General features: G+C 42.2%; 1 protein-coding gene across 1 annotated transcript in view; it reads right to left on the minus strand.

The window, feature by feature from the left end:
• The window catches only part of RAD21L1 (RAD21 cohesin complex component like 1), a 28458-nt gene extending 17640 nt beyond the window's left edge, over positions 1 to 10818 (minus strand). Inside the window, exons 1-4 of the mRNA XM_077949060.1 lie at positions 10616 to 10818; positions 10322 to 10422; positions 4721 to 4814; positions 2151 to 2257 (exon numbers count right to left, since the gene is read on the minus strand). Of these exons, the coding sequence (XP_077805186.1) occupies positions 2151 to 2257; positions 4721 to 4814; positions 10322 to 10422; positions 10616 to 10818 (505 nt within the window). The remainder of the gene's footprint in view (positions 1 to 2150; positions 2258 to 4720; positions 4815 to 10321; positions 10423 to 10615) is intronic.
• Positions 10819 to 13717: the final 2899 nt, after the last annotated feature.

Raw genomic sequence — 13717 nt, forward strand, 5'->3', positions numbered from 1 at the left:
AGGAATGTGATATATCGAAAATGGAATTTAAAGACAATTGCTCTTACAAAGGCATAAAAAATGTGGGAAGAGACTGGAGGAAGATTTGTAGAAGGTATTGCAATACTCCAGGTCTTTGGTACTGGTGAACTATATCAGTGGCTAAGGAAATAGAAAAAAGATCTGAGATATTTCAGAATTAACGAACAAACAAACAACTCAGCACTAGTATAAAGCTGACAAAAAGTATAGTTAAAAGTGATCCTGGCCGGGCATGGTGGGTCATGCCTGCAATCCCAGCACTTTGGGAGGCCGAGGAGGGTGGATCACCTAAGGCCAGGAGTTCAAAACCAGCCTGACCAACATGGTAAAACACTGTCTCTACTAAAAATACAAAAATTAGCCGAGTGTGGTGGTGCATGCCTGTAGTCCCAGCTACTCCAGAGGCTGAGGCAGGAGAATCGCTTGAGCCTGGGAGGTGGAGGTTGCAGTGAGCCAAGATAGTGCCACTGCACTCCAGCCTGGGTGACAGAGTGAGACTCCATTAAAAAAAAAATTAATTAATTAAAAAAGTCATCCTAAAGTTTCAGGCCCAAATAAGAATAGTAGGGGAATTTGTAAAGAGTGTCTTGGGAGTAGGGAATATGATTACTTCTTTGCCAGTGTGTTCCAATTCTGGGTCTGGGATTATACCCAGTAAGAGATCAGTGCTACTTAAAGTATAATCTGGGGACAGGTATTGGTCCACAAGAAATAAAATACAGAAATAAAAGTACATGTTCAGAAAGTTTTACAGAAATTTGACAGAGCAATTTTATATATATTGACTCTAATAACAAAACTTGAGGCTTGTATTTTGATTTTTAATTTTTTAATTTTTCTAATAATTCATTTTACTGTATTTTACAAAGTAAAATATAAAACAGATTGAAAATTGACAAAAATTAGAAAACTGGTCCTTCACCACAGGCTGAGAAACACAGCTGCAGATATAGGAAGAGTTATGGAAGCAGAGTGAGGATGAGAAGCTGAGGTTGGAGATGTCACTCAAGCATTACTTTCTTGACTCCTCTCCCCGACCAAGATAGACACAGGCTATCTTTCTATGCTCATTGTTTTGGGCACTATAGGAAATTCAAATGTGAACGTTACACAGATTCTATCCTCATGGAGTTTGTAGACCAAGACAAGACGTGTATAAATATCATAAGACAGGGAGTAGTAGATGCCAGAAAAAAAGAGCAAATACTCTATAGTTAAATTACACCATATTGCTTCCATTTTAAAATACACTAGCCAGGCACAGTGGCTCATGCCTGTAAACCCAACACTTTGGGAGGCTGAGGCAGGAGGATTGCTTGAGCCTAGAAGTTCAAGACCAGCCCGGGCAACATAGGAAGACCCTGTCTTTACAAAAAAGTTTTAAAAAATTAGCTGAGTGTGGTGGTATGCACTTGCAGTCCCAGCTACTCAGGAGGCTGAGGCGGGAAGATAGTGAGCCCAGGTCAAGGCTGCAGTACGCCATGATCATGCATTCCAACCTGGCCAACGAGAACAAAACCCTGTGTCAAAAAAAAAAAAAAAATCAAAAGTAAAGTACAATCGCCTTGCCCAAACAGAGTTTAACATCTTAAAAATCAGTTTATGTTTCACAATCAATATATACGTTTAGTGTGGTAGCGCTTCCTCTTCCTCACCCCCAGGCTGATTTAAAAGGCATTATTTTACAATTGATATTATCATATACCAGAAGAAATATATTTTGAAGGCATTTCATGCAGCATACATATAAAATCTTGTATGTATGTTGACCATCACAACTGTTTATTTACATGTCTCTCTCACACCCAGTATCTCCTTGAAGGAAGAAACTGCTTCTTTAAATTTTGGTACTGCCCTGTCTATTGATAGCACCTGATACTATCAGTATACTATCAGTATACAGAGTAGGTATTCAGTAAATGGTTATACACTGAGAATAGAAGTATATCCTAAGACTGAGTCTTGGCATTGACATCTATACTAGGAAAAGGCAAGGAAAGATGTATTGGGAATTACATTTATGCATCAAAAGATTCATTCTATAGCTACGTCTACTGGCATTGTTTCAATACACAAATACAAATATAATTGATTATAATTTGTAATTTTGAGTTCTCAAATATTCTCACCAAAGCTCTCAGCTTGTAAAAGTAGATCCTTGTCAAAATTTTCTCTAAGAGTGATTTCTTCTGGTCTGCTTTGGTTCTGAGTAAAGTGTTCTGAAACATCAATAGCACTATGGAGAAATAAAAGGTTGAGAAAAACGTGAGAACAGAAAACAATGATACTGTAAAAATATCATTGATATAGTGAAGAAACTAGAACAATTTTCATTTTCTTAATAGTATTATTCATAAACACTAGTTTATTATATATACATGTATATAAATAATCTCTAGGCTCCCAAATCCAATGGTCAATTTTCAGTCCCTTATCTTACTTGCACAAACAGCATTTGACTTAGATGTTGACTTTTGCTATGGCCTAAATGTTTGTGTCTTCCTCACCTCAAATGCATATATTGAAATCTAATCTCCAATGCAATGATATTAGGAGGTGGGAACTTTGGCAGGTAATTAGGTCATGAGGGCAGATTCCCATGAATAAGATTAGTGCCTTTATAAAAGAGGCCCCAGAAAGCTGCCTCAATCTTTCTACCATGTGAGAATATGGTGAGAAGGTTGCCATCTATGAATCAGGAAGTAGGCCATCACCAGACGATGAATCTGCTGGCAAGTTTATCTGGGATTTCTCAGCCTCCAGAATGATGATAACTAAATTTCTATTGTTAATAAGACACCAGTTTATGGTATTTTGTTATAGCAGCCCAAAGAGACTAAGACAACTCCCTTCGTCATGGAATACATTCTTCTCTTGGCCTCTGAGATATCACTATTTCTCAATTTTCTTCCTACCTGCTCCTTTTCTGTTCCTAATATCCCAGACTAACTACTGGGAATGACCAAATACTCAGTCCTCAGATCCCTCTCTCTCTTTTTTTTAAAGGTATACTCACTACCTTGGGGATCTCTTGGAGTCCATGGTTGAAGTTCCATCTATACACTCACAACTTGCAAATTTATACATCCACATCAGACCTCTCGCCTGAATTTCTGACCCAGAGAGTCAACTACTTACTTACTCCCTTCGATATTGTCTTAGTCCATTCAGGCCACTATAATAAAATAACTTAGACTGGGTAACTTATAAACAACAGAAATTTATTGCTCACAGTCCTGGAGGATGGGAAGTCCAAGATCAAGGTGCCAGCAGATTTGGTGTCTGGTGAGGGCCTGTTCCTCATAGACAGTGTCTTTTTGCTGTGACCTCACACAGTGGAAGGGACAAGAAAACTCCTGCAGGTCTCTTTTATAAGGGAACTAATCTCACTTATGATGGTGGAGCCCTTATGATCTAATCACTTCTCTTATGACTTAATCACCTCTCTGATGACCTAATCACTTCCAATTCTTTGGTTGTTGTTGCCCTAAAAGGTCATTGTGGTTTCAGAGCCCCACCTCTTAATACCATCACCTTGAAGGTTAGGTTTCAATATATGAATTTTAGAGGAACATACACATTTAGACCACAACAGATGTGTAACAGTCATCCCAAAACTTATATACAAAACCTAGTTTACTTCCTTCTCTCTTCCCCCTTTAAATCTGATTATCCTAATCTTATTAAGTGTTAACTCTGTTCTCATGCCAAACATCATATAGCATCCTTCATTTTCTCTTAAAGCCATATGCAATTCATCAGCAAATTCTCCTGGCTTTGCCTTCCAGATATATCTGTAAGTTGACTGCTACCACCTGAGTGAGATGAAAACTGAGAACTGATCATAGACACTATATTCTCTTATCTGGACTTCTTACTACAATAACTTTCTCATGGGCTCTTTGATTCCTCCCTTTCCTCTTAGAGTAAGTAGCCAGAGAGATGATGTTGAAATCAAGTCAGATCCCATCACTCGTCTATTCAAAACCTTCCCGTGCTCCCTAAGTAAAATAAAAGTCCCACTGTAGTGTATCACACCCTACATCATCTGTGTCTCCTGCTACCTCTCTGACTTCATCTCCTACCACTCAGCCCCTCATTTACTCCACTAGAGTCTCACTTGCCTCCTTGCTGGTCCTTGAAAATGTCCAGTGTGTTCTGCTTTAGGGCCTTTCTACTTGCTCTTCCTAGAATATTCTTCCTCCACATTACTGATTTGTTCCTTTACCTCCTTCAGATTTCTGTTCTTACCTTTTCAGAAAAGTCTTTCCTGTCTTACTGTTTATTTATTTCATTTTCTATTTCTCTTCACAATGGTGATCATCTCCTGGCATACATTTATTTGTTTGTTTATTATCCACCCCAACTAAAATTTAAGATCCATGAGGCCAGCAGCTATGTTTAATTCACTGCTATCTCCTCAGTGCTTAGAACAGTTTCCAGCATATGGAAGGCACCCAGTGAATATTTACTGAATGAATAGATGAATATACTGTCAATATTGCAAACTATATTCAATATAATGACACACTTTTGTTGTACTTTGGGATTTTATACCAAATATAAGTCTTTATCAATCACATCTGTACTTGTTCAGTTGTTAACTACATTCCATTTGCCTCAATGAAATTTGAATATAAAAACAAAATATCAAGAAAATTAAATCGAAAATCGAAAGAAAATAAATAAAATATTTTACTTCATATTTTGGGTGTCAAAATCATGAAATTCTTCTGGCAATGTGATAGCATTGTAAGATGCTTCAAAATTCTCTTTTGGAAGGTCAACCAGTCCTGAAAAGAATAAAAAATCACACTCAATAAGCAGCAATGCTATATAAAAGAAAGAACTCCCAACTAACTCCATATTCTTTTACTGGACTACTGCATATTCTAACTAGTTTTCCTCCATCTACTCCTACCCTTCTGTAGTCCATTATTTATAAAGCAGACAGAGTAATATTTCAAAAAACTAATCAGATTAGATGTCTCTAAAACTTATAATGACTTAGTGACTTCTCCAGTGCATTTAATAAAATCAAAATTTCGAATTGGAGCCTCTGTAGCTCTACAAACCTATCACGGATCATCTAATGACATTCACCATACTGACCATACTAGCCTTTTTGTTCCCTGAAAAAGTCAAGCATTTTTCCACCTCAAGACCTTTGCTCTTGCAGTTTCCTCTGCCTAGAATGCTATTCCCTCAGGGACTTTTTACTTGGCTGGGTAGTTCTCATTTTTTAAGTCTGAGCTTGAATTCTATCCTCTCAGAAAGGCTTTTCCCAATTATTTTAACTAAAGCGAACTTCTCTGTTATTTTCTGTTGTAGCACTCTGTTTATTTTCCTTTATAGCACAATTACAATTGACAATTACTATTATAAGTTTTTAAAATACTTTAATTATTTTATTTCCTCACCTGACTGAAAAGGATCTTACTTATCTTGTTTGTTTGTCTTTGTATCCCAGAGCCTACCATAGTGGTTGGTACAAAGTATGAAATCAATAAATATTTGTGGAATATGTAAAAACAAAAATGAACAAATGAACCATACTTGATATGAATATAAATCCACCTAGAGATTATACAAATATTTTAAATGAAGAAGATTTAAAAAAATCTGTCAATCCTGATTCAACAAATGTTGATTGAGGGAATGGTATGTGCAAGGCACTGAGACAGATACTATAAGAGATTCAGAAAATAGTTACAACAAAGACCTTGCCTTTAAGAAGCTTGAAGACTAGTGACAGAAGCAAGATCCATACCTAAATAGCCATAACACAAGGTGGAAAATAAAAAATGTCTTCAAAGTGAAACAGATGCTATATAAATTTTGAAGGCATTATATTTATGACATATGTAAATCTCTGGCACTTTGGAATGCTTAGGAATTTTTGATATGTCATAAGTAGCATGCTGCTTGGAGTCGAGAATTCTGAAAACAATTACAATTACTGATATCTCTGTTTTGTCAATCATACTATTTCTAATTTCTCTCATAAAGGCAAAAACAGGCATGACAAACTAACTGACCCATTAAAAACAGAATATCAGAGTTTCTTATGCAAGTGTAGTGGCTTTAAGTATATGTCTTACATAAATATGCAGGAACATTACAAGTTTTGGAAAGCATAACCTTTTCCTGCAGGCATACAAAAAGAGCAAGGAAATGAATACAATTTATCCTCAACCATGGAAACTTAGATTCATTCAAAACTAAGTTTACATTCACCATACTCCCCTGAAGTATATTAAAAGAGCCCACCCCCAATTAAAATGCAAAAGGGAACCAAGAAGAGTGAGACAAATCAATATTACGTGTATACCTGGGCGAAATGTCATCTTCATTTTAAGAAATGCTTCACTGCAATCTGCCAAAAGATATTTTGCCTTCCTGTTATAGATTCGAACAACTCCCAAAAGAAGGTGTCCTGAAGTTCGAAGTGCTATTTTCACCTTTCAATAATTTTTGAAGTATTAGAAGAGTAAAAATTAGGTTCATAAATCCTATTCTTTGAAAGTTACATCGTAAGATTTGGTTCTCTTAAAAAAGCAGATATTTTGTATTCTTATTTAAAGTAAATCACTTTTTACCTCACCTTGCAAAATAATTTTTTTATTCTTATTTAAGGGAATTAATCTAATATGGTATTTAAGTGAAGTATACTATTATTGGTATTATGAGAGGAATATAAACTCTATAGTCAGAATTGGGTTCAGGTCTTTGTTCAGTTGCTGAGGCTGTCACTTAACCTTCCTGAACTTCAGTTTAATAAAAATGGCTACAATTTTTTTTTATTATTGTTATTATTTTGGAGATGGAGTCTCGCTCTGTTACCCAGGCTGCAGTGCAGTGGCGCGATCTTGGCTCACTGCAACCTCTGCCTCCTGGGTTCAAGCAATTATCCTGCCTCAGCCTCCCTATAATTTATTACATACTTATTTTATGCCAGGCATTGTCCTAAGAGCTTTTCATACATTAGCTTATTTAATTTTGACAACAACCTCTATTTACAGAAGAAAAAACTGAGACTCAGATATTTTAAGTAGGATGCCCAAAGTAATATAATTATTAAGTGATAGATAAAGCAATAATTAAATATAAATTTGACCAACTCAAGACATGCTAACCACAGTTCACAGAAGCTAAAAGAAGCCAACTTCATAGGGTTGTTGTAAAGATTAAATAGATTTATAGGCATAAAGTCCAGCCCAGTGCCTAACATACCATAGACTTTCAATTTGTCCTTCTCTAAAGCTGAAAAATACTTAACTTATAACAATATTAAATACTGTAATGCAAATTCTAATCACTGTTTTAGTGTTTTATAATGAACATAGTACTTTACTGTTTATGACATATTTTCACATATTTTTGGATTTATAACCAGTCCTCTTTCTTTCTACCCTCCCCATTTGTTCATTATTTTCTAAGAGATGCTTATTAAGTACCTACTATGTTTACTGTATTTTGTTAGTGAATAAGAAAGGAATATGAATATGAATAAAATATGGCCTTCATCCCTTAGGGTCCAATCTATCTATGATAGATATATGAAAAAGTTAATTACCAACAGAAACCAATATGTTTGTTATAACACTAAATGCTACAGGAATTAAAGGAAAGACCATTTGACAAGTAAAACTTCCTTCAAAATGTATTTCATTATATAAGTGTATCTTAATGCCTTTCTTCCTCCAAAGTCATGGTAAATACAAGCTATCATTTTAATCAGTAACATACCTTGGGTGAAAGAATTTTTTCAATGGTTATCTCTAGATTACATTCAAATACATGGGCCTTTGTGAGTTTCTTCTCCCAGTGAGCTGCAAGCCATATTTTGGCCAATGGCCCTCGTTTACTCATAAGCACATGTGTGTAGAACATGTTGCCTGTATTCCTTACTTGTATTTAACAAACTAGAGAGAACACGAAAAGATATTTAAAATTTTATTACAAAAACTTTTTATTGCTATTTTATAAGAAAAATATTCATTAATTCTACAAAATAACATTCAGATTGTGTTCTAATCCAATTATTCAATACAAGTTATTCTCTTGTAAATAAGAGAAACTTATTTAGAATGTAAAATTATAACCTAATGACAAAGCTGTAGTAAATTGTGAACTACACCTCTACATCTGGCTTAAATGCATCCTGATTAATGATTTCTTCTTACACTTCAGTTATTTTATCCAAAAAAGGATTTGAGTTCTCTTCTTACTAACATGGTCAAATAAATAAAGGAGGAAGGCTGAAAATATAAGATATGGAAATAGGAAAGAAACAAGAGTAGGAAAAGGCAGACAAAACCAAGAAAAGCTAATACAGGGCACATCTTTTCTAAAACTTAAGAATTTAAGAAGTGTTGGATTATTGATTTATATGCAGGTGTTGAATTTCATTGCCCTCTTCAAGATGCTTTGGTTTATTCAACAATATTTTAATTTTTGAAGTTAAAATCATGGGATTCCAAAAAGTGGAGTGGAGTTTCCACTCAATAAAGTGGAAAAATGAAGAAAACAAGAAACTATAGGAAAATAATTAGAAGGCAAGGGAAGAAACAAGAATCAAATTTAAATGTTTTGAAATAAGAACGATAAAAGAGGCCGGGCGCGGTGGCTCAAGCCTGTAATCCCAGCACTTTGGGAGGCCGAGACGGGCGGATCACTAGGTCAGGAGATCGAGACCATCCTGGCTAACACGGTGAAACCCCGTCTCTACTAAAAAATACAAAAAACTAGCCGGGCGAGGTGGCAGGCACCTGTAGTCCCAGCTACTCAGGAGGCTGAGACAGGAGAATGGCCCGAACCCGGGAGGCGGAGCTTGCAGTGAGCTGAGATCCGGCCACTGCACTCCAGCCTGGGCGACAGAGCGAGACTCCGTCTCAAAAAAAAAAAAAAAAAAAAAAAAAAAAAAAAAAAAAAAAGAACGATAAAAGAAAATCTTCACTTAAAACAAAGAGAAGGAATTAATGCACATTTTTACAAACTGTACTATTCTTGGTAACACCGTAGGGCTCTATTACTAAGCTAAAGATGAGAAGGGATGTTATAGCACTTTGGTTGACTTCTAGGAAAGAATCAAATTATTGCTTACATATAAGTAAATTTACACTGCCACAATAGAAGCTTCTTTTTGCTTCTTTTCTACTTATTTCTACTTAAGAGAAAACTGAGCCAAGACAAACACAAAGTTGGCCACAGAATTAAAAACTTAGGTAAACTTCGATCAGTGTCCATTTGTACCGCAAGAATTCAATCATTATGCCCCAACTAAAGGTGACGCAATCCGCCAAACCACGTTCCCCTACGGGGCAGGTGGAAATTTTAGTGTATATGACTTGTGCCTTGCGTTGGTTCCACTGCTTTCCTTTTTAGTCTGTGTGTTTCGCTATCTCTGAATAAATTCCTATTTATCTTTTTAAATTGCTCCCAGTGGTGTGAGGTACTTTTAAAATGTACTTTTTGGCCTGGTGCAGTGGCTCACGCCTGTAATCCCAGCATTTTGGGAGGCTGAGATGGGCGGGTCACTTTGATGCCAGGAATTGGAGACCAGCCTGGCCAACATGGTGAAATCCCGTCTCTACTAAAAATACAAAAAGTAGCCAGGCACGGTGGCGGGCATTGTAATCCCAGCTACTTGGGAGGCTGAGGTAGGAGAATCGCTTGAACCCGGGAGACGGAGGCTGCAGCGAGCCGAGATCGCACTACTGCACCCCAGCCTGGGCGACAGAGCGAGACTCTGTCTCAAAAAAAATTTTTTTGAGACAGAGTCTCGCTCTGTCGCCCAGGCTGGAGTGCAGTGGCGCGATCTCGGCTCACTGCAAGCTCCGCCTCCCGGGTTCACGCCATTCTCCTGCCTCAGCCTCCCGAGTAGCTGGGACTACAGGCGCCCGCCACCGCGCCCGGCTAATTTTTTGTATTTTTTAGTAGAGACGGGGTTTCACCGTGGTCTCGATCTCCTGACCTTGTGATCCGCCCGCCTCGGCCTCCCAAAGTGCTGGGATTACAGGCGTGAGCCACCGCGCCCGGCCTAAAATGTACTTTTTAAGTGATGGACTTCTTTAAAAAAAAAAAAAAAAAAAAAAAAAAAAAAAAAAAAAAGCAGAAACCCCAAATCCTGCGATTTACTATTCCTGAGACATTGATTTTCCCAAACACATATTACCTACCCTTTTTCCCCTCGCCACAAAATATGCACACAAACTTCCCCCCACCTCACCCCCCCACCACGTCCTGGAGGCTATTTCTATCTCTAGATTGAACTGACTTCGTGCAAAGTGAAGCTAACGGGATGGGGCCAATCCGTGGGAACCTGCCCGGGAAGGGCAGGGTGGCGGCGGTGGCGGGGAGGGAGGGAGGAAGGGGCCGGAAGGAGACCAGGCGGGGACCCTGGGAGAGGGGAGTGGGAGGAGAGGAGAGTGGGGAGAGAGGGGTGAGCCAGAAAGGGCGAGACCCTTCGGGGGGTGAGGGAGGGGAAAGCAAAGTGCTGGGCTGGGAGGAGCTGACGGCCACCCTCAGGGGCAGGGGGACGCCAAAGGCTCCTCCACAGACGACTCCTCAGAATGCAGGGCCGGGTGCTCACAGAGGGAAACTGAGGCCACAGCGCCCATTTTCTTCCTCGTGCGGGCGAGGAGACCCCGGGTCGCGCTCCCAGCCCCAGCTGGGCTGCGGGCGACGACCTTTCTTCCTCAGGCGGGACCCTCCGGGCTTGGCGCCGCGAGCTAACCGGGCGGTGAGGCGCCGTGGCCGGGTGCGTGTGGGGATGTGGGTGGTGGCGGCTCCCATCTCCCAGCCCGCCTACAGCCCTCGGGGTCCGGCCGGCCTCTCAGGCTGCGCCCTACTTTCAAAGCCTGGTCTGAGGTGTGGCGCGCCAGAGAAGGGGGCTGCGAGGAGTCGCCAGGTCAGCGTTTAGAGTCCGGGGCGCCGGGTTCTTGGCGCCGCTGGGCGTCTGCAATGCGCCGCAGGCGCGGGGCGGGGCGTGGAGAAGGCGGGGCAATGGGCGACGGGTGGGACTGACAGGGGATGGGGCGGGGCAGTGGGCGAGGGCGGGGCGTGCAGGGGATGGGGCGGGGTAATGGGCGATGGGCGGGACTGACAGGGGATGGGGCGGGGCAGTGGGCGAGGCGCGGGGCATGCAGGGGATGGAGAGGGACGTACAGGACATGTGGAGGGGCGTCGAGGGGTATGGAGGGGCGGGGCGGGGCAGCGCCTGAGGGACGGGCGGCAGGGGGCGGGGACGGGCGGCAGGGGGCGGGGACGGGAGGCAGGGGGCGGGGACGGGAGGCGGGGGGGGGGAGGGGCGAGGAGGGGCGGGGAGGGGCGGGGAGGGGCGGGGAGGGGCGGGGAGGAGCGGGGAGGGGCGGGGAGGAGCGGGGAGGGGCGGGGAGGAGCGGGGAGGGGCGGGGAGGAGCGGGGAGGGGCGGGGAGGAGCGGGGAGGGGCGGGGAGGGGCGGGGCTGAGGGACGGCGCAGCGGCTGCGGCGGCTGGGGGCTCGGACAGAGTTAGGGCAGTGCGGTAGACTGGAGCGGACTGTGACTGAGAGGGACGAGGGAGCGGGGAGTTGGTGGGGACAGTGGACGGGGCAGGAGGGATAGAAGCAGACAGTGAGCAAGGCGCACCGGTCCTAGCGCGCAGTCTCCGGCTTTGTCCTGGCTCTCGGACCCGAGACACCTGTGCAGGGGCATGATAGGGACCGGGCCTGGGCCCCATAGTCCTGTTGTGAAAGGTGATCCTTTCTGGCTGATCTCTGAACATCCCTATGATGCAGTCCAGTCTGTTCTCTTCCACTTACTAGCTGGAGGTCACTGGAGAAATTCTGTAATCCCTTGAACCTCAGATTTTCTCATCTGTAAAGTGAAAATAATAAAAGTACTTGCGCCGTAGGGTATTGTAAGAAATAAATAAAATGAACCATGTAAAGAGCCAAGCAATAATAAGTGCTCTACAAATATTAGCTATTATTATTATTATTAAAAAGATTATTCACATTGACCTGCCCTTTGGGGACAGCAAATATTTTCCAGCCTGGAATATCATCAGTAGCCAAAGCCAAGTGCTAGAACCTGAGAAAAATCCTGCAAGAGTATCAGGCTGCAAAGCTGGTTTCCTCTCTTGAGTTTGATAGTAAATACTAATAAATCTTGGAGCGTCAATGCCATCCAATATAAGGTTATTGATAAGGTTCAGGCTCCTGGCTGGGCATTTTCATGGGTTTTCTCATTTACTTTTCAAACAATCTCACAAGGCAGTTATTGGTTTTCCCTCTTTTGAATAAGGAAAAGGCTGGGGAAAAAAATAGCAATCTGTTTAGGGTCACGTGGTTGGGAATTGTAGAGACAGGATTCAAATTGAAGTTTAGCTCCCAATTTCTGACCTCAGGAAATGGTGTCACGGCAACCATTCAAGAGGATGTCTGGGAGACACCCTTGGTGCCACCCTCATGTCTACTTTAATGCCAACCCATCAGCAAGCCCATCACTCCACCTTCAAATATGACTTTAATCTATCCCTTCTCAAGATCTCCACCCACTCCACCCTAGTCTAAGCCACCTCTCTCCTGGAAAAGCTCCAACCTCCTGATCGGTCTCCTTCCTGTCACTCGCCTCCCTAAAGCTCATTCTCTACACCAGGGGTTCCCAACCCCGGGTGGGAACAGGGCCGCATAGCAGGAGGTGAGCAGCGGGCGAGCGAACCTAACCGCCTGAGCTTCGCCTCCTGTCACATCAGCCTAGGCATTAGATTCTCACAGGAGCGCGAAAACTGTTGTGAACTGCGTATGCGAGGGATCTAGGTTGCGCGCTCCTCACGAGACTCTCGTGACCCCGCGCCCACCCAGCTTGTGGAATAATTGTCTTTCACAGAACTGGTCCCTGGTGCCAAAAAGGTTGGAGACAGCTGCTCCACACTGAAGCCAGAGGGGTCTTTGAAAAATATAGATCGTGGACGGGTGTGGTGGCTCACGCCTGTAATCCCAGCACTTTGGGAGGCCAAGGCAGGAGTTGCAGTTGCAACTCCTGAGGCCAGGAGTTGCAGACCAGCCTGGCCAACATGGTGAAACCCTGTCTCCACTAAAAATACAAAAATTAGCCGGGAGTGGTGATGGATGCGTGTAATCCCAGCTACTTGGGAGGTTGAGGCAGGAAAATCGCTTGAACCAGGGAAGCAGAGATTGCAGTGAGCGGAGTATGGGCCACTGCACTCCAGCCTGGACAACAGAGAGACTGTCTCAAAATATAGATCAAATCCTATTAAGAGCTGTAGGGTCCAGCCCTACTTGACTTAGCGGGTATTCTCCCCGTGTGCAGAGACAAGAGATTGTAATAAATAAAGACACAAGACAAAGACATAAAGAGAAAACAGTTGGGCCTGGGGGACCACTACCATCAAGATGCAGAGACCGGTAGTGGCCCCAAACGGCTGAGCTCGCTGATATTTATTGCATACAAGACAAGCGGGCAGGGTAACAAGGGTGAATCTTCTAAGTGATTGACAAGGTGAAGCAAGTCACCTGATTACAGGATAGGGGGCCCTTCCCTTTTAGGTAGCAGGAAGCAGAGAGAGAAGGCAGCATACATCAGCGTTTTCTTCTCTGCACTTATAAGAAAGATCAAAGACTTTGAGACTTTTACTATTTCTTCTACCACTATCTACTGTGAACTTCAAAGAGGAACCAGGAGTGCGGGAG

The sequence above is a fragment of the Macaca mulatta genome, chromosome 10 (assembly GCF_049350105.2).
Source record: "Macaca mulatta isolate MMU2019108-1 chromosome 10, T2T-MMU8v2.0, whole genome shotgun sequence".
Taxonomy (NCBI): domain Eukaryota; kingdom Metazoa; phylum Chordata; class Mammalia; order Primates; family Cercopithecidae; genus Macaca; species Macaca mulatta.